Source organism: Candoia aspera, chromosome 4, assembly GCF_035149785.1.
Source record: "Candoia aspera isolate rCanAsp1 chromosome 4, rCanAsp1.hap2, whole genome shotgun sequence".
Lineage (NCBI taxonomy): Eukaryota > Metazoa > Chordata > Lepidosauria > Squamata > Boidae > Candoia > Candoia aspera.
Window position 1 is genome coordinate 68,280,877 of NC_086156.1, and position 20,603 is coordinate 68,301,479.

The window sequence follows — 20,603 nt, forward strand, 5'->3', positions numbered from 1 at the left end:
AGAGACAATGGCTACTTCCAGCACTGCTGCTGCCTAAAAAAGAGCAGGTTTTGTTAACTATAAAAAGGCTCTCCTTACACAATCAAACTTATCCGGTTTTCCCTGCATGGTCCCATGATCCTGTCAGCAAATTTCCTGCCCTACAATTCAAAATTCTTATCAAAGGCCTTACTTTTCTATTGTTCTCTGATCCTCTTTCTTGTAAAGCTGAGACCCAACAATAATTGAAGAAATGGTTGTTTCTCCTCAGTGTTGTGCTCCATTCTGCTGAATTTTCCATGACAATGCAGACTTCTGAAAGTTACATAATTTCCTCAAAAACACTTGTTGCCATTTCAGTCTCTTCTCAGGATAAAAATTATGCCAAGCCCAGTGTTCAAGAATAGATGTGTGTCTTCTATCAGAATCCCAATTCTATCAGCTAAAAGCCCATTGTTTCTGTTGAAAAAAGTCTTGATATGTCTAGATCCCTTCTTATTGTTTATAGAATTTAGCTCTGAGATTTGAATCTTCTTTTCCTTGTGTGGGCCAAATACCCATCTTTTAAATGGTTTCTTTATCAAATTTCAAGAAGTTTGCCCTACAATATGGAAGTGACTTGCCACTCCCTTCTTCCATTTTGGGGGCTGGGTGGCGGTGGCGGTTTGTTTATTTGTCCTGGGTTTTTAAAACTTTTTCTGTTTTGTTTTGGGTTTTTTAAACTCCCCAGTCTAACCTGCAGCCCTAAGATTTTCTGTATCTCTCATCCTAGTACTAGTTAGGTCCAAACTTGTTCAGCTTTGTGAAATCCAGATTGGCTAGGTACTACCAAAGCAATGGTGGACCAAAAGAGCCAGACTAGGTGACAGATTAGGAACTGCCCATATATATACTCCTCCTCAGCGGGGGAATCCCAATCTCTCCCTCCCAGCAATCCTGCTGATCTCTGCTTCTCACTCTCCACTGGCAGTGGAAAAGCAGAAATCCTGAGGGTGAAGGAGGGTGTCCTTGCTGCATTAAGGAATAGTCATTCCTGGAATCCTGCTAAACCACTGATTGGTGGGCTGCTAGGAACTACTTGCCCCAAAGTAGTTGTTTGGCTGTTGCTGGGGAGCTGGCAGCAAACACAGGCATCCAAAGCAAGCCATCTACCTGTGGCTTAAGGCCCACAACTTTCATTTGGGATGAACAGCTACAGGTACTAGATTCTTCAAGCCAGAGGAAATAGATGAAGTGAGGTGATGGCACTTAAGAGAAGACACACTTCAGATACCACTACATTAAGTCCTACCCTTCATGCCCTCCAGGATATATGGAGGGCTGGATCTGCCCTCAGACCGATTCCATTTCCCACTCCACCCCTCATTAAGTCAGCATTAGTTGTGGATAAACAAGTATTGTTATTGCAGAGAACTAAGAGAAAAAAATTAGGAAGGGTAGGGTAAGGATGTTGATTTCTGATCTTTGTTTTTTAAAAAACTTCAGGAAAACACAAAAGATTTATATGGTCTGAAGAGAAACTATAGCATAAAAATTTAATAAATTTAAGTATTAGAAATATGGGTTTCATTTTTAGGAGTCCTCTCATATCTTACAAATATGATAAGCAACTGGACAATAAGATAAAGTGCATATAAAAAAGTTTTCTCATCTTCAGAACAAAGTCTGAAAAACAAATAAAGGGAAGAACAAAGAGCCTTCATTTTCCTTTCACTGGAGAAAAAGTAAGTTAAATAACACTCAGAAATGATAAATAGCAGTTAGACATAAAAATTAAAGCACACCAAAGAAACACTATACTGTTACGAGAATCACTAAATACAGCTTTCTTTCACACACATTATTTGAAACAATGAATTGAAACTTTTGTTCAAGAAAATTACAGTAGAATGGGCCTTCATAGTCCATAGATAACTTTGCAAAGGGAAAATGGATCTTCTCATGGGAAACCCTGGAATGAGACAAACCATTTGTGGTGTACCATCCTGGAACCCCTGTCTTGCCTGAAGCTCATGCAATCACTTCTTTAGTCTAACAGGCATAATTTAGGAATACAACTGAAAAATAAAACTAGAAAGTTCTACTGGTGTGAAAGAGATAGGAAGGAGCAAGGGGGATGTAGCAGTGGTAATGTAAGTGACAGAATAATGCAGGGGTCAAATGTCCATCTCCAGATACGTTGCTAATAACTATCCATTACATTAGGAGTTCATAATTAAATCATCCTATAGATAAATTATTCCTCCTCCTCCTCCTCCTCCTCCTCCACCACCACCACCACCACCACCACCACCACTGGATTCAGCAAAAATACTCCTGGCAATTTACAACATAAAAGCATAAAAACAGAATAAAAGCATAAAGACCAACAGAGACATAAACAACTATAAACAACTACTGCTCAACTTCAAAGCCATAAGTACAAGGCAGAGTATGTTGAAATGTAGAAAATAAACAAGGAAGCAAGATTTAAAATGCCATAGGTTTAGAGGAAATTGTATTCTCATACTGACAAAGAGCAATTACTGTTAATTGTACCTTCATTTTATTTTGCAGTAAATCTTCTTATCTAGCTGTGTGGTGTGGTATGACCGAGAGATTTCAGCCGAGTCTGAGCTTAGCAGCCAAGTTGAGCAATGTAAAGTTGAGAGATTGAGATTTACTGCCAGGTCATGGTCAGGAGAGCCTGACACATAATTTGTTCAGGGATAGTGTATTATGTGAACACAGAATTGTGCTTTGTTGATTCAGGTTAAGGGTTTAGCCTTTGAGTACAAAAAATTATCATAATTACAATTTCTTAGATTCCAGTTTAGGAAATCCAATTTAGGAAATGGTCTGGTTTGGTCAGACTTTTAAAAATGACTTTTAGTTGTTAGAACATAAAGACAATTGATATGATGCTTGACAGACATCAGCCAAGCAACCATCTGATCACCTTCCCCGTTATGGCTAATATGGCAAATAGGGAGAAGATGACCAATGGGTTCCAGAGATCCATATATTTCTTTTTAGGAAAGGGAGCAGTCTCAGCTTCAATAGGAAGCAGTAGTGAAACTATTGAAAGAAGTATTGTTGAATCAGGAGACCTATTAGCTAATATTCTTTTCCTGGGCAACGTATTTTAATTGAGGTTTGTCTGATGAAATCCAAACATGCCTGGCTGAAATAAATTTTCCATATTCATTCCAGCTGGAGTATAGGCCTGGTTTTGGCCCTAAAACTGCTTTGGTTGCCCTGCAGCATTATCTTTAGTAGGGCAAACCAGGGGAGCACAGGCTTATGGATTTCTTAGGAATTTTTATTGCAATACATTGACATGGCATCCTACTGTAGAGATTCTCTGAATAGGGTATGGACCAAGTGATTGGTTCTACTCATATGAAGATGGCCTTCTCTAGAAAGTGGTGCTGGAACATTTCTGCTCAGATTCATGCTTGTGCCATCTATATAAAATCACTGAAGTCATTTTTGAGATTCAGAACATTGCCATCATTATGCTGATGGCACTTAGTTTTGTTTTTTCACCAAATCCAAGTAAGACCATAGGTCAGGTGTTATCGTAATCCAAATTTTCACCATGTGATTGCTCCTTTATGTATCTACTTTGTCTAGTCCTGGGCAAAGATGTTATATTCTCCCGGGCCTTTTACTGACTTTTTATTTATACTGAGAGTTTTAAATTAATTTTATTTCTGCTAACAGCTGTTTTATTTAGATCTAGTTTTTCCCCACAACCACCACCCTGTGAGGCAAGATGAGAGTGAACCAGGAAGCTTACTTGACTTGGGTGGACTAAAACCTGGGTTTCTCCAAACTTAATCTAGCATTTTAACCTCTACCCCCATTGGTCTTTATATATTTTAATTGCTTGCTCAATTTATTAAACATTATCTGCTTTTAATTTGTTAGATAAAACTTTTGTAAATATTTATAAGCTGTTCTTTGAAAATATTTGCTCAAAAGACTTGCTTTAGAGAATTTTAAAAGTAAAACTTTAATTTTCATTTAGATTTTACTATTCATGGAATTTTGCCATACAGAATAAGTAATTCATGTGTCTTTAACTCACTGAATTTGATCTCACAACATGTAGAAATAATCTGGAATTAGACAAATTAAAGGACAATGAGGTTATTAACCAAGAAAGTTAGATGGAACATTCTGATTTAAAAGTAACATCCCTTTGATTACTAGTTGCTTGGGTGCAAAACAAAACAAGGGTTTGTTATTTTGATGCCCTGCTTAAAAACCTCTCATATGGCCACCTATGGTGGAAAACTTTTGTTTCCTAGGGCTTCCAGATACATGGAAGATAAGTATTACTATCTCCAGTTAGCAGATTGTGAATATCTGGACTAGATTGATCTTTGGCTTGGGCATCAGATCATTTATGCTAAGATTCTCTAAAAGACAAACTTTTCTGAGCCTGAAAGTGTCTTTTCAGAACTTCCTCAAATTCTACATTTGTGCAATCCTCTTGAAACATATAGGATACAGTAAGGCGGGCACTAAAACTCACTTTTTAATGTAATTTGGCTGGATATTTTCTCCAGACCTAGCACAACTACTATTCTTTTTTTTTAATTGCCCTTGAAGACTTATTGCTCTTTTCTAAGATTAATTAAAAAGTACTGCTTTTCTCAAACATCAGGATAAGCTTTGATTCTGAAGCCTGTTCCAAAAGACATATACTTAAGAGTTTAGGAAGGAAGAAGCCTGGAATTTATTTTGAATAGCAGATCTGAGCTGATCTCATAGTCCTTCCACAAGAAAAGTAATTCCTGGCTGTCTAAAATTTCTTATTTTATCCAAAAATTTAGGGAGAATGTTATTGTTAAATAACTAGGAGCTAGAAATTCTACCAGTAGATTCAGATTAACCTTCTGCCCATCCCTGCCGCATGTAATAATTTTAAAGACATTTCTCTCTATAAATTCAATATGGAAAACATGCAAAATGTATAATGTGCAAGGGCTAACTTAAGAATAACAGGTGTATTGTAAATAATATTCTCTTAATGGTACATTATCACAGTTTGGTACACAGATTTACAGTACTGTTTAGGTAACATATGAAGTAGTGTTCATGGGAAACATGACTTCCTGCTGAAAACATTCATCCTTTGGGAAAATGTTTATCCACTCAATACAGTACCTGAAAAATGGCTTCAATCAGCACTGTTTTCTCCCACTTAAGTTCATTTCGAGTTTCAAAGCATTTCTTGGAGTGGGTTTATATCATTATAGATTGGAAACAGTGCATTTGCCAAAAGATTAAAACCTTCTCATATTGGTATTCTCATGGAAATAACAGATGTTTACTTTAATGTTACAAGGAAACATGGAATTTGTACACTGGTTTGTTTCCATTTGAACTACCTTAACTGAGCAGCAATGCTTCCTTAGGCCACAATAGTTATATCTGAAACCATAACATTCCTGCACCTGTTGTAACTACATACTAAACTGTTCACTCTACATGTATTGATAACATGAAACAGATCCTAGCACAACTTATTCAAGACCACATTTACATTCTGATGGAATCAAAACCCAAGGAGCAATTTTACTAGGACAGAGATGAAGGTTAATGGGGATGTGGTTAAAAAAAATGCGAAAGACAAGAAATGCACAATCAGCAATTATAAATTTAAGAGCCAGTGGGATTGCCTCTATCGAATGATTGATCTTTAGTGCACCAGTTCTACCATGATTCAGGAATTTTTATTTTAAATTTAAATATGAAAAAAAAGTAATTTGCATTTTCAAGCATACATTTTTGTTCCATTTTCTATACAAATTCTTGACAGACATTTGAAGAAGTTATTTGAGAATTTCCCCATTTATGCTTATATTTTAACCATCTCAGCTACTTTTCAGAACAGGAAAAATCAAACAATGGACGCTCAATCTACCTAATATTAGTTACGCTATCAAAGCATTCTATTAATCTTTTTATAACATGTCCCTTGTATTGGACGTGGTTACTTCTTTCACAAGTGAGGCAAGTACATTTTTATATGTGTCCAATACCATCTGAGCAGAAGGTCTTTCAGATGCCTTCTTTTTACATGCTGCATGGATGCTGAATAAGTGAAATCTGACAAGATCACTCCCATCAATGTCTCCCAAAAGGAAGTTAGAAACATCAGGGATTTTCCATATGTCTATCATTTCATTATATGGAGGCATAAGATTGTCTTCAAAAGATACTTCTCTTCCGTATGGCCAAAGCTGCTCAGGAGCAACAAATTCACCTTCCAGTTCCTGATGGCCACACTTGATCAATTCACCAGCACTCCTATTCAAAAGGGGCAAGGCATCCAAGTCATTCACAACCACACGAAAGTTGCTTGTCAGCAAGTATTGTGACAGTGTTTTATTCAAATCACTGGAGTCACACATAACAAAAGTACCAAGGGGGTTGTTGTGTAAAAAATGAATAATGCTCACATAGCCTATGGCAAGCAGGAACCTGTTATGCCATGTATTATAATTTTTGTATTTTGGAAGGTTCAGTATCTCATTCATATTCTTCAAGGACCCAAATGGGTGATACTCCGTAAGAATTGTGAACTCCTCTTCACAATATCCAAGGAGTCTGACCACATGCTTGCTTTGTAGCTTTTTTAGCATCTGAAGCCCATGAATAAAGTCTTCTTGTAGCTCTGGCACAGTTAGCTGAGAAAGTGCTACTTTGTTTTCTTTCCATTCAGAAAGGAAAACCTAACAAAAAAAAGAGGAAATAAAGAGGACTGATTATTTATTGATTGATTGATTGATTATCCCGCCTTTATTATTTTTATAAAAAACTCAAGGTGGAGAACATACCTATCACTCCTTCCTCCTCTTATTTTCCCCACAACAACCCTGTGAGGTGAGTTGGGCTGAGAGAGAGGGACTGGCCCAAGGTCACCCAGCTGGCTTTCACGCCCAAGGCGGGACTAGAACTCACAGACTCCTAGTTTCTAGCCTGTTGCCTTAACCACTAGGCCAAATTGGCTCTCATATATGAATGGATATCACAAACACAGCCACTAATGTTCTCTATTATTTAATCATGCTATTCATTTTATGAGTTGAGGTGATCCACACCCTTATTAAGCATCCAATTATAACAAAGGTCACTACATTTCACTATTTTGAAACAGAATATGCATAATAGAATTGATTAATTAGCACCATTTAAGTAATGCTTGCATTGCCCATAAAGGTGGGCCAAATCCAGTACTATAATCATGGCAAGCTGATATGGAGAACTTTCCAAAAATGAACCAGAAATATTTGTATTACAGTAGTTATACCTACACACATTCCCAGATTTTATTCTACAGATAGTTATATATTAAAGTACAGTATATACCCTTATACTGTAATGTATAGCTGTGAGAGTTGGACCATAAGGAAGGCTGAGCGCTGAGGAATGATGCTTTCAAACTGTGGTGCTGGAGAAGAATCTTAAGAGTCCCTTGGACTGCAAAAAGGTCAGATCAATCCTACAGGAAATCAACCCTGACTGTTCGTTGGAAGGACAGATACTGAAGCTGAAGCTCAAATACTTTGCCACCTAATGCAAAGAGAGGACTCACTGGAAAAGACCCTGATGCTAGGAAAGACTGAAGGCAAAAGGAGAAGGGGACAGCAGAGGATGAGATGGTTAGATAGCATCACCGATGCAATGAACATGAATTTGAGTAAACTCTGGGAGACAGTCGCGGACAGGAAGGCCTAGCGAGCTATGGTTCATGGGGTCACAAAGAGTCGGACACCACTTAACGACTGAACAACCAATATACCCTTATTTACATTTCTGAACTTCCAATTGCCTCCTTCAGAATATGAGCTTAGAATATTTTTCTGTATTTCTGAAATGGGTGGGTTTTGCCTAAAGCTCAGCTCAGTCATGCTCAGTATCTACTAAAGCCAAGAAGCATAAAGGGATTCCACTGAGTTCTTCTTTTCCCAATTAAGTGGAAAAAGAAGATGAAAGGAGCAGCTAGGAATTAAAATTCAATTGTTTTCTAATCTGGGGGGCAATAGCACTGTTTGGCAGGGCCAATTCTGCCTTTAAGAGAGGTGAGTTCATTTATCATTATATTAGTAATCACTACCAATTGGATGTAAGCAATACAAGAAAACCTTAGCAAAGATCACGTTTATGCCATATCTCAAGAATGTGAAGTATTGACATTTTAGTGTCTAGAAATAAATGCTTCAGTAAATGTAAATAACTTTACTATTATTATAAGCACTTGTAAAACATGCATAAATGTGTATTTCTTTCTAGACATCTTCCAAATTTCTAGACATCACAATTTACTTACAAAAATATTTCACCAGATTTCAGGTGTAGAGTGAAACAAAAATGCATACAGCATGTTACTTAGAACTTTTTCCAAAAGAAACATTAAGAACACCCATTTCTTCAGCAGCATCTTCATGGGGGGAGGGGAAAGTGACAAAAGTAATGTGCTGATGTGACAAATTCCACCCCTTTTGTAAATGCGTTGTGCCACTGCTTCCCTATACAGAACAGTATAATATTACTTTCATCATTTTGACAACAGTGATGGATCCTGAGGATGCCTATGCATCTCTCTGTAGATTGGGGTTATCAGTAGTCATAAAGGGTGACTTGTGAATGTACAGAATAATATTTTTATTATTTTTGAGATCCATTATGTTAAACTAACCCTTTTTACAGCACCTTCACCAACACGTTTCAATTTACGGACTTCTCTTTTTATAGCCTTGCAAGACAACCATGATGAGCAATTCTTCATAGTTCCTAATCTGAAGTAGCCATGTGGACAGAAATTTTGTTCAACACTGGATTCTCCATATGAAAAATATACATTGCCGAGGTATTGATACAGGAACAAGATCAGAAGTAGCACAGCTAAAAGCAACAGCAAGGCTAAAAGGATCAGCTTTTGCATAACATCAGTTTTTAAATCATAAGCCTTTTTCATCCATGTTGTCACTATCATCTTTCATAATTTCTGAAAAATAAAGAGTAACAAATTATTAATTGAATATAACAAACCAGCAAAAGAGAGGATAGCCAAGCTAGATGTTTCAGAATAATTTTTATACTGTCAAGATTTTATTTTTGTGCAACACTGTGGTCTCAAAAAAAAAATGAATTATACAACCCCTGGAAAATGAATGATTCTGTTCATGTGGTAATTTCAAATTATATTTGCTGAAGCAAAATATTCCATTGCCTTCTGGAGAACATGAGAAGATATACAAAAGGAATAAACTTGCACATACCCCTTGTGGAGCTGGAAGGAAAGCAGAAGATTGTCCCTGTCCTGCTACTGCTCTTCTAAATTACATAGTGGCTTTACTATTTTGTGAATATCTTATGATATCCTGATTAACAATAATGTTTGTTCGGCTATCAAATTCTATGGACCTCTGTTAGAAACCATTAATGAATGTTCTCATCATTGGTACTATTCCAATATTTTAAGCCCTGCCAGTTTTAATGATTTCAGTAGGAAATATTTACTGTCAATGGTATACACAACTACAGAGAAATAAGTTCAGTTGCATTCACTAGGGCTGGCTTCCAAATAAATTTTAAAGATTTGCAAATTTAAGCAAATAATGAAAACAAAAGAAACATAAATTTATGCAGAACACATTGCCATTTCTAATTCACTTTTTTAAAAAAATCTGACAATTTCTTAAGGACTTTTGAGTGTTTTCACAACTTCTGTTTACAGGAAATCCATCTTCTTGGAGATTATTTAATACAGATCCAACTAAGATATTAGAAAATGTAATGGAATGTATTTCTTCTGAAATGCCCAACTTAATTCATAGATCTTAAAGGAGCAAACAGGATTTGGAAAAAAGAAGGCAGAACTATGAGTAAAAAAAAATTAAAAAATCCTTCCTGTTTGCAACATCCCAGCATGTCTAAGCAGAATGAAAGAAACTATTATCCAGTAAATTTGTCGTACTGTATTACGCTTACCTGTTTCCTAGCTTTACAGCTTACAAACTTATCAACATCGGCATAATAAAATCCCAGTATTCTCTGCTTTGGGCCACACGAGTGGCCCGTCCTTTGCACATAGAGATAAAACAGTGTAGAGTCACATACCCCTGTTGTTTTAGACACTCAGACTCAGATCAAAATAAAGCCTGACTGCACTGAAGGGAACAGAGCAAAGATGTCTATTTACTTCATGACAAGAAAATTTGGAAAGATAAAAATATATTTGGTTGACCTTTACTACAAAGTGAGATTTTTGTGTGTTTCCTTCTGTAGTTTCAATACAACCATTTAGGGACATTGACACGTTCCTAGATAGATCTTTGAATGGACAAAATGTACATTTTATTACCATAGCTTCTCAGAGCATCCACATATCAGTATCCTTTACTCATCAGAGAATGTTTTTTATCCTTTCATCCATTTTTTAAATCTAATGTGGATTTTTTTAGACATAAAAATGCAAAATAGAAATGCAGATCTTGGAAGTGCATGTTCCTTAGTTCTTTGGTCCCCTTACCCTTCCACCATTCCCTCCCCATAACACCCAATATATTGTAGAGTTTTATTTTTACTCCATTTTTACACTGAGCCACGCCTCTGTCAATATTTTCCTGGATATGTACAGAAGCAAGCAATGTACTTGCAAAAGAATGTTCTTCATGAAAAAATTATTCCTGAATGCTTGTATGACACTGGTACATGAAGCAATTCATAACTTCTCATAAATGTTTGTTCTCTAGAGACATTTCTTTTATATATTAATCTCCTTTAGGTGACCTCATTATTAAAGTTTTATTGCTACTAACTGCTTCTTTCATTATTAGGAAAAACAGAACTATCAATATTGTGATAGGAAGGGTTCTTCAAAAGAATATCACCCTTATCATAGGAGTCTTTCAAGTCATACCAGAATTCCAGCATATGTGTGTATATGTGTGTGCGTGTGTATGTACAGTTTCACTTAACTGCATACCAACTCATATCTACTGTTGTATTTTGCTCAGGGAGACTGGCAGACTGAGGTACAGGTAGTCCTCGTTTAACGGCCACAATGGAGACTGGAATTTTGGTTGCTAAGTGAAGCAGTCATTAAGTGAATCCAGCCTGATTTTTGCAGTGGTCATTAAGCGAGCCATGTGGTCGTTAAGCAAATCACATGGTTCGTCATTGATTTTGCTGTCCAGAAGCCAGCTGGGAAGGTCAAAAATGGTGATCACATGACCACAGGATGCTGCAAGTCATAAATGCGAACTGGCTGTCAAGTGGCCACATCGTGATCACATGACCACAGGAACACTGTGACAGTTATTATGTGGGAGCACCGGTTGTAAGTTGCTTTTTCAGCATCATCATAAGTCTGAACCATCACTAAACGAATTGTCATTAAGTGAGGACTACCTGTAGGCAGGATACAAAAGAAAAGTCTGAGTATATCCTAGTATCACACACACACAGAGGATATAACAGGCTTCTTTTTGTAATGGAAAAAAAAGAATATTGGCTCTTCTTTACAGTTCTGCAATCTAAAAGAAAATCCAGAAAAGCAAAGGTATAACATAAAAGAAGATACATACCTGAATATACCTCTTAGATATACTACTACTACTAAAATGAATTAATTGAAATACCTATTTATTATATTATGCTACTGTTTTCCTATTTGCTTGCACCATAATAGTGCGTATGTACTGCGCACATTTCACCAATTAAGATCAAGACAGTGACAACTATCAAGAAAATGATCTACTTGTCTCAACCACTATTTAAAATGCAGAAGTCATAATTTCAGGGTAGATGGAGCTCTTACCCCAATCTAAAATATGAGATGGAAAGAACACTATGAGCCAAACTGAATTAGGAGCAAGAATAATGCTGTAATCATGGGAACCCTAAATTTAAGCATTATCATTTGTATTGTTCCAATGAAATTAATCGAACTGCTACAAGAGTGCAGCAAAAGTGGACCTTGGTCCACCTACATGCTGACAGAAGTATACAGTATAGACTAAAATAAATTGTTAAATGTTGATCACTGTTAACAGTACTATAGATTGAGAGTTTATTTATTTTCCATCCCTTTATTATTTTTACAAATAACTCAAGGTGATAAACATACCTAATACTCCTTCCTCCTCCTATTTTCCCCACAACCCTGAGGTGAGTTGGGCTGACAGAGTGTGACTGGCCCAGCCGGCTTTCATGCCTAAGGCAGGCCCAGCACTCACAGACTCCTGGTTTCTAGCCTGTTGCCTTTTATTTTGTAAGTGTCGAATTAAAATGTGTAATTAAGATTGTATGTATTTGGAAATGTACTCTCTAGAACAGTGCTTCTCAACCTTGTCAACTTTAAGCATCTGGCTGGGGAATTCTTGGAATTGAAGTCCTCGCAACTTAAACTTGTCAAGGTTGAGAAGCACCGCTAGATTATGTTACCGCAGTGATTTAAAATGAACTTCAGAACTGGTAGAAGCATTTAAAAGCGAATGAGGAACGACAAAGCTCAGAGCCGCCTGACTGAAAAAAAGGATGATTAATTAAGCCTCGTCACTGCGCTTCCTCGACCCCCGTTTCCGCGGCCTTTCCTGCTTTCTCCAATGGTCGAGACCGATTTATCCGAGGCGACTGGAGCGACTATCCAGTAGCGACACCCGCCTGTTTTATTCCCAAATATCGCGGGGGGTGGGGAGCAGGAAGCCGCCTCCTTCTACTGCTCCGGGAGGGCGGCCAGGCAGAGCGGTGCGCTCGTCCGCCTTCAAGCGAGCAAGGAAGGAAGGCAGCAAATATGGCGGCGTCGGGCTGTCGGGGCCACTCGGCTTCCTACCTCGGGGGGGCGCTTGTCGCCCTCCTTGTGTCGGGCTTAGCTCAGCCCCACGGTAAGCCTCGTCTTCCCCCCCAGCAGTATCTCCCCTTGTACCTCGTAGGCGCTCCCTCGTTCGCTCCTGCCGCCACCTCTACTGCTCCTCGTCCAGCAGATCTAATAGGAGCCCTTTAAAGGCGCAGAATTCCTTACTTTCTGCTTTGCCTAACGAAGAGATGTCCGATTACAGGTTCCTTCCAGAGGAGCTCGCTCGTTTGTGGGAATCAATCAATCAGTGGGAGAGGAGGGAGCGACGGGAGGGAAGGCCGTGCTTTTAGGGAACGGCTTCATCATTCCTGGCGTAAACGGCGCGGGTTTCTTGCAGTTTCAGTTATTTTAGTATTTTCACTTTCTGAAGACATTAGGAGGTGCTTAAAAACACAACACTCAAAAACTAGAAATGGACTTAAATCCAAGCATAAAATAAAAAAGCTGTGAACCAGTACTTCACCATTAACTAACGACTGGTCTGCAGGGATCATCAGGCCTTTTTCTGCCGGTTGTATTCATTCTAGCCTCCAGCTTTTGGCTAGTGATCATATTCGATGTCTTACCTGTCCCTAAATCCCAGGTTGCTTCTTTGTCTGAATTAAGTCATCAATTTTGCAAATGTTAAAAATTTAGGGATATCGTATCAAGAGTGAAAAAATCTGGACACCCATTAGCACTTTGATTCCATCTTGTGGTTGTGTGGATTATCTAATGTAGCCCAGATGCATCAGCACTATACCAGTGGGTAATTCCGATCAATCTTATTTATCATTTGCTCACTAAGGTTTTATTGCATCTTCTACTGTCACCCAGCCATCATCTTCTTGATATATAAATCTAAATAAAAAATGAGGAAATAGTGTTTCTGCCTGTGAACTTGATTTCAGCTTAACAAGCATTTGTTTTTCTCAAAAAACATTCTTCAGTAATCAGTGCTTTTCCCTTAATTTTTTACTTTCAGAAATGAATAAATTCTTCATTCTTTATTTCTTAACCTTAAATAAAATTAACTTCATGCTCAGAAAAGTATTTGAAGGAGAGGATATGAAGCAATGATTATCTAAAACCTGGAATTTCCAGTTAAAAGGATTGCAGATACAATGTGGATACCACAGACTGTGGGCCACTGGAAACTGCAGCTGGGACAGAAGCAGTGTGATGACTGGAACACTTGTGCATTTATTCAGTTACGACTCATAAGCTTCTGCTTATAAATCTATTTTAATGAAGCGTAGCGTTCAGTACAGAGAAAAAGTTGCGAATGGAATATCCAGCGTGTTTTTACATTTTAAAATCACAGTAACTTCAATGTTCCCCCCCACTGCCCCCTTAGGTATGTGCACCTCCTTCTTGATCCAGCAGATGGCTGTAACGGTTCTTCTCAGATGACCTTGGTGTGAAGAACAGCTAGCCCAAACAAGATGATTCACACTCCAACCATGCTCACCCTCCCTGCTGGTCGATTTGCAGGTTGACATGGGTTTCTGTAAGATGGATGCAAGTCTGATAAGATGTCTTGGGAACATTTGATCAGGGAGCATGACAAGCAGCCCATTTACAGGCAGATATTACTTAGCAGAAGCACATTACTGTATAGATATGTTAAATAGACTAAATAAGTTACACCAGTGCTACTGGTTTCTAGGTGCAATTCAAAGTGTTGATTTTGACTTATAAAACTAGTACTTTGGCTTGGTACCTAGTGAAGAAGAATACAGAGATAATCTTGAAGAAGGAATGCAAGGGAGGTTACATAAACATCAGCTTAGCCTTGAAAGTGAAGAAGGGGTGAGAAAGGTGCTGAAGATAGTTCTGCCTTGATTCTCTTTGGTATAAGGGGGAAGAAAGAAACCCTATCTGGCTTTCAAGATGCTGCAACAATCAAGTAGAGATCTAGCAGTCTTTATGGAACCTGTTTCCTCACCCAGCTTTCCCTGAAGGTGTGCAAAGCAACAGAGACCTTGGAGAAATTATGTGGTGACAGTGAGGAAAATATTTTAAGTCCAGGAAATGAAGAAAACATTAAGAAGTAACTCAAACTGGCTCTGCCTTAACTCCCTGGGGTATAAGAGGGAAGGAAGGGAAAACACAGTGAGCCTTTCAACATTCTGTTACTGTAGCCTATCTCAGTAAAGTAGAGTTCCAGTCATTCTTGAATAATCTATTTCCTGATCTTGCCTACCTCAAAGGGTTGACAGAAGGTCTGTGTCATGTTCACTGTTTCAATGTGCACTGTACATTGTAACGTTTCACATGCCATGGTGCTGACATGCATTTTTGTTGGGAGGGAGCTGTATCTATGTTCATTTCAATGGAATGTGTTTGGGTTATGTGCTCTGCTCGAGGACTTTTCCTGCAGACCATCAGAAACCGTTAGGAGCACCTGGGATTGTGAGCCTGGGAAGATTCTACGGGGGGAGGGATCTCGTTTGTACCGAGGGTTTTTAGTTTGCATTTGGTGCGCTTTTTCCATTCTCAGCTTTCTTTGTGATCCTGCATACTATTCTTTAATAAATCAGATATCTTTGTGATCCTGCTCATGAGTCTGATGGTGTTTTAGAATAGGCAATCCTTACAGTCTGACATGTAGATACCTCCAGAGTCTCCAACCAGAATCCAGTATGTTTTGTCCCAGGAGCAGCTCTTAGATGCACTCTATTTTCATGAAAGGACAGGAGCAAAAGCGAAAGGTGGTGTTTTTCTGTTGCATCCCATTTGATGTCTTATGGAGTAGCCCTCACTTAGAAGTGAGGGTTATCCCATCTGCCACAATTTTCTGGAGGTTAGTTATGATACAGCTCTTCTGGAGGGCAGTTAGTATGTTGCTGCCATCTTTTATTATTTGCTATTTTGGTTAATGATAGCTCCATCAATAATATTACTAGGCTGTTTTATTATAATATATTGGTTAATTATGTTATTACTATATAACGCACTATACTGTTGTGTTGGCAAGGCCACTGGGTATAAAGAGAACTTCCTACAACAATCACATGACATTGCTGATTATGCTTTCCTTTGCGAAATGTTTTTTGAGGCCTCAGAGTACACAAGAAAGAAAAAGCAATTCCAGGATTCTCAGTTCTTTCAAACCAAATAGACAAAAATATCCAATTCTGATTTTTTATATATAAATATTAAAACACTCTTTCATTTTTAACTCTAGATATATCCAGACGACCCTCCTGGAATTTGAAAATGAATCAAGCTTTACTACAAATTCATAATGAGTTGCTCACTGAGAACTTGACCGTCTATTGGGTCTCAGATTATTGTTATGAGGTAACTATAGTCTTGGGGGAAGGAGAGAATCCTATAATCAAAATACCTATAAAGTGATTCAAACTGGATTCAGTGTATCCACTGAGTCAAACTGCGATTCAGGTTTGTAAACCATGATTCATGTTTGAACTGAGTGACAATTTTGGAAGAAAACTGGTCTAATCACAAGTAAATATACAGCCAGTTCAGTGAAGTACATTTTATTTCTGATACTATAACTGAATATATACAATCAAGGTAATTTTTAAATCTTGGAATATTACTGTATAGTTTTACCCAGCAACTGTCTTTCAGAACAAACCAATTTGTTTGTTCCATATCCAGTAACCCTTCTATTTGCTTTTAATTTTAAAGTTGAGAATGTTGGTTCATCTATTGTAAGGCAAATCTATTTCTTATTATCTTTATTTTTTTTTCTTTCTAGTGTTTGAAACAGGAGTTGATTTCTGTCCCAATGAATAGAACATCCAAAGAAATTCACGTTGTAGCTGTTGATTCTCAGCATGCCCTCACTTTGGTGGTAAATAATACTAACGAAGGAAAAGAACTATGCAGGTTAGTACTTTATGCTAGTATGATCAGTACTAAAATCACTCAGACTGTAGACTTTGAGATGCTTAGATTTCTGCTATGTGGTTATTACTTAGAGAAATCACAGAGTTATTGTAAGTCATTTATTTAGATAATTTACCCAAAAAGGGACTGAAATGTCTATTTCAGTATATTATTTAATTTTATACAAAGATATGTAAACAAAGTTCAACAGGCAACTGTAGTTGCTGACTCTATAGCATATAAAAACTATTTTGAAAAGGCAAAATGAAATTTGAAATAAAATAGAAAAAGTGAGGTAATAAAGGGTAGGATAAACTAGGTACAAACAGAGATAGAAATCACTGCAGAGGACAAAAGAAGCATAAAATGAGGAAAGTTAGCAAAAGACAATAGAAAATGAAGAGATTCACATATATTCCATAAGCTTACAGATCAATAAGAAAACATCCAAGTATATTCACAGTGCTTAAAGTGCTCTGTTTCTACAGAGCTTGTAAAGTGGACATGTATCATGTTGGAATCTCCCAACTTCGTAAGCAGTAATAGCATTTGTGTGTGAGACATACGGATCTTCTTTAACTTAAGAATCATGATAACCTAGTGTATGGAAATATTAACACATTCAGAAAACCCTGGATGAGATCTTGAGGTCATGTTTTACAGAGTAGTTTATATTTAGCTCTTTTGAGCTTTCAAGCACACAAATTCTGTTAATAATTCTGTTAATATGTTGTCACAGTGGTTCTAACAGATTAACATATTGAACTAACATTGCAAGTATTTTTTTTCTCTTTGCTGTCTCTAGGATTCATTATCATTTTGGAGAATATGGAAACTATTCCTTAAGGATTAGGAATCTCCACAGCAACATCCTGAATATTTCATGTGATATAGTTATCAACCAAAGTCCCCTCAACAGCTATCTCCGTATGTTGTTTTACATTTTTATGGCTTAACTGTTGTTAGTTGCCTTAATACTTGACTTAATTTATTTAGAAAACTGACTAGTTGCTGTACAGTCATGTTTGGCTTGAACTGTTCAAGTTTGCTGCAGCATCTCAGTTCACCCTCTATCCTATGAGCAAGAGGAGCCTAAGACTTGCAGAGTGGAAATCCACCAACTAACTTTGCAGTCACTGCTGAACCAGTTCAACCTTGTGTCTCCGACACTTGCTAATCTGAGTAGCAAGAAGGTACAATTAACACATGGAAATTACTTGAATTGGGGCACAGTCATACCCTGGATTTCACATTAAAAGGCTTATTAGCTGCTGGAGATGGAAAAGATAAGTAGCATAAGAAAAGAAACAAAAGCGTTTACTTTCTCAGTAATCTAGTTCAAAAGGGCTTAAAAAGCAATCTCAGACTTAGTTAGGAGGAGCAAGGAGATAGATGCTGGCCTGACACTCTGTTGAGGCTTCAGATCTGTTTTGAAAGCATGGACTGAATCTAAGTAGACACAGTTTGCTAGTCAGAGCCTTTCTACAAGAGGGGTGAGATATGGATGGACAAATGAGGGCTAGACGGTACATTGGACCAGTGAATTTGCAACTGAATGATCAAATGAATCTCCATTATCCTGGATGGAAGTATCAAGTGAGGCCCTCCAGGGTTTCATCCTTGATCTGGTACTATTCATCATTTTATAAATTACCTAAAGATTGGAATGGAATGTTTATCAGATTTTCAGTATGATGCTAAGGGGATTGGCTAATGACGTAGAGGACACGATTACAAATTACTTTAACAGGCTTCTACAATAGATAATATCTAGTAGCATTATGTTCAGCTATGACAAATGCATTGTTCTGCATTGGACAAGACTTGGGGAGACTTGGCCTGGCAACACTGAGTGTAAAAAGAATCTAGGATCACCAGGTGAACATGAGCGAAATTTCAACTGCATTAATAGATACATTCCATCCAAATCATGGGAGCTAATCATTCTATTATACTCTGTGCTGATTAGGCCGCTCTTGAAGCCCTGTATCCAATTCTTGGCCCTCCATTTTAAAAGGAAGAAAGTGGAGCGTGTTTGGGACTTGTTCTCTGTTGAAACTGGGAATAGAACCAGAGCCAATAGGTTGAAATTATAGAATCAAGCTGAATATTAGAAGGAATTTTCTAACTTTAAGAGTTGTTAAGCAGAAAAACAGTCTGCCTAGAACAGTGGTAAACTACCCCCCCCCCATTGGAGGTCTTCAAATGGGAAGGGATGGCTATTGTTAAAGGTAATTAGTGGATTAACAGGAGTTGGACTAGAAGACTACTAACTGTAAGACCCTTCTAACTCATATGGTGTGTGATTATATGAGTGGTCCACTTGGCTCAAGAAAATGAAAGAATTAATGTAATCAATTATAAAATAAATAAACATGACTGGAAAGGTAAGCATCTTTCCCCCTGCTCCCTTCCTACCTCAGAGCAGTGTGTGGTTGACAGCTGGTACTGGAATAAAACTCTGTGGATGTATATTTAGCTGTTTAATTATCACAGGCATTTTTATATTTGGTCTTAAAGTTTTGTGACCAACAGATATAAAGTGGTTTAAAATATATAAGCAGCAAAAATGGAATTACTATATAAAACAAACCATGACAGAGATAGATGAATAAATAATTTAAAACTTTTAAATATTTAAAAGCTAAGGAATCTCAAAATACCAATATAAATCTCAAAAAGTTCAGGACAGTCAAAAATGTTTGCTTTGTAATGATAAGCTATCACTAAGAATGCTTTGTTCTCTGGTGGTCACTTGGAAAGGTCTCTGAAAATGACTTCTGGACCTGAGTAGCAGATTAAAAGCCAATGTTGCTGACATGGCACTAGTGTTTTGAGTCATTCAGCCTTACTAACTTATTAGTTATGGTTTCCAGATTATGTTGCACTGTGTACAATGTATTATAGTTATAGAGAGGCTACTTTTGTTAGGCAGGATTCTGGATAGCTTATCAAACAAAGCTGATAACATCTATTTCAAGCCATTAGGACTAGCTGTGCCTTTAATTATGCTGTTTGATGAATGAGCACTCCCAAATATGAATCAGAAGTGTGAGATAGCTGCAAGAAGGGCTAACACAGCTCTGGAATGCATCAGAAGAAACAGTGTAGCCAATGAAGCCTGAAGTCATTCCTCCCTGCTAGGCACTGGTGAGACCAAATCTCAAGTACTGTGTACTATTCTGGGCACCGTAGAATAGTAGGATATTGACGGAGAGGGTTCAGAGGAGTGCAGCAAAGATGATATAGGGACTTCAGTACATGCCCTACGAAGTTAGGCTGAAAGAACATAGGATGTTCAGTCTGAAGAAAAGAAGACTGAGGAGAGACATGATTTATTTATTTACAGATTTAAACAATTTATATGGCTGCCCATCTCACAGTAGTGACTCTAGGCAGTGAATTGAAAATTAAAATCAAAAGACAACTCAATATATTTAATTGAAATAAACAACCAAGACTATCATTATAACACATACCTGAGGTCTAAAACCATTCCATATTTGCCATCAGTAAAAAAACACAGCCTAACAAATCAATTAGCTTGCTTAAAACCTTGCCCAAAATGTCTGAGGGACCAGCTAGAACTTCAATGCTATGTGAAAGACCAACAGAGTCATGGCCATCCTGATCTCTTGGAGGATGCTATTCCATAGGGCAGGTGCTAAAACAGAGAAGGCATGACTCCTGGATCCAAGACAGCATTGCTTAATAGAGTGGAACCAGTGCATGCCCACCCTGTTGATTCTGTCAGGACAAGCAGAAACAACAGGAGACAGACAGTCCCACAGGTAACCTTGAACTGCACCTGGAAGCCCACTTGAAGACAGTGTACCTCATGTAGCAACAGTTTTATATGTGTGTATTATGAAACACTCAAAACTGCTCACGCCACTGCATTGTGGCAAGTTGCAGCTTCCAAATG

General features: G+C 37.7%; 2 protein-coding genes across 4 annotated transcripts in view; one reads left to right on the forward strand and one right to left on the reverse strand.

Annotated features, from left to right (window-relative positions):
• Positions 1-4,573: 4,573 nt before the first annotated feature.
• Positions 4,574-13,071, reverse strand: POMK (protein O-mannose kinase). Of its 3 annotated transcripts, none has more exons than XM_063300355.1 (3): positions 12,908-13,071; positions 8,675-8,983; positions 4,574-6,707 (listed from the first exon to the last, which is right to left on the reverse strand). In XM_063300355.1, the coding sequence occupies exons 2-3, from the start codon at positions 8,969-8,971 to the stop codon at positions 5,937-5,939; spliced, it is 1,068 nt and encodes a 355-aa protein (XP_063156425.1). In that variant the 5' UTR covers positions 8,972-8,983; positions 12,908-13,071; the 3' UTR covers positions 4,574-5,936. The 3 variants fall into 3 exon arrangements, with proteins under 3 accessions (XP_063156425.1, XP_063156427.1, XP_063156426.1); XM_063300357.1 differs by lacking the exon at positions 12,908-13,071 and adding an exon at positions 12,815-12,882; XM_063300356.1 differs by lacking the exon at positions 12,908-13,071 and adding an exon at positions 9,970-10,300.
• Positions 12,542-20,603, forward strand: part of HGSNAT (heparan-alpha-glucosaminide N-acetyltransferase) — a 43,448-nt gene continuing 35,386 nt past the window's right edge. Inside the window, exons 1-4 of the mRNA XM_063300354.1 lie at positions 12,542-12,866; positions 16,008-16,123; positions 16,548-16,678; positions 17,484-17,605. Coding sequence (XP_063156424.1) covers positions 12,776-12,866; positions 16,008-16,123; positions 16,548-16,678; positions 17,484-17,605 — 460 coding nt within the window. The 5' untranslated portion in view covers positions 12,542-12,775. The remainder of the gene's footprint in view (positions 12,867-16,007; positions 16,124-16,547; positions 16,679-17,483; positions 17,606-20,603) is intronic.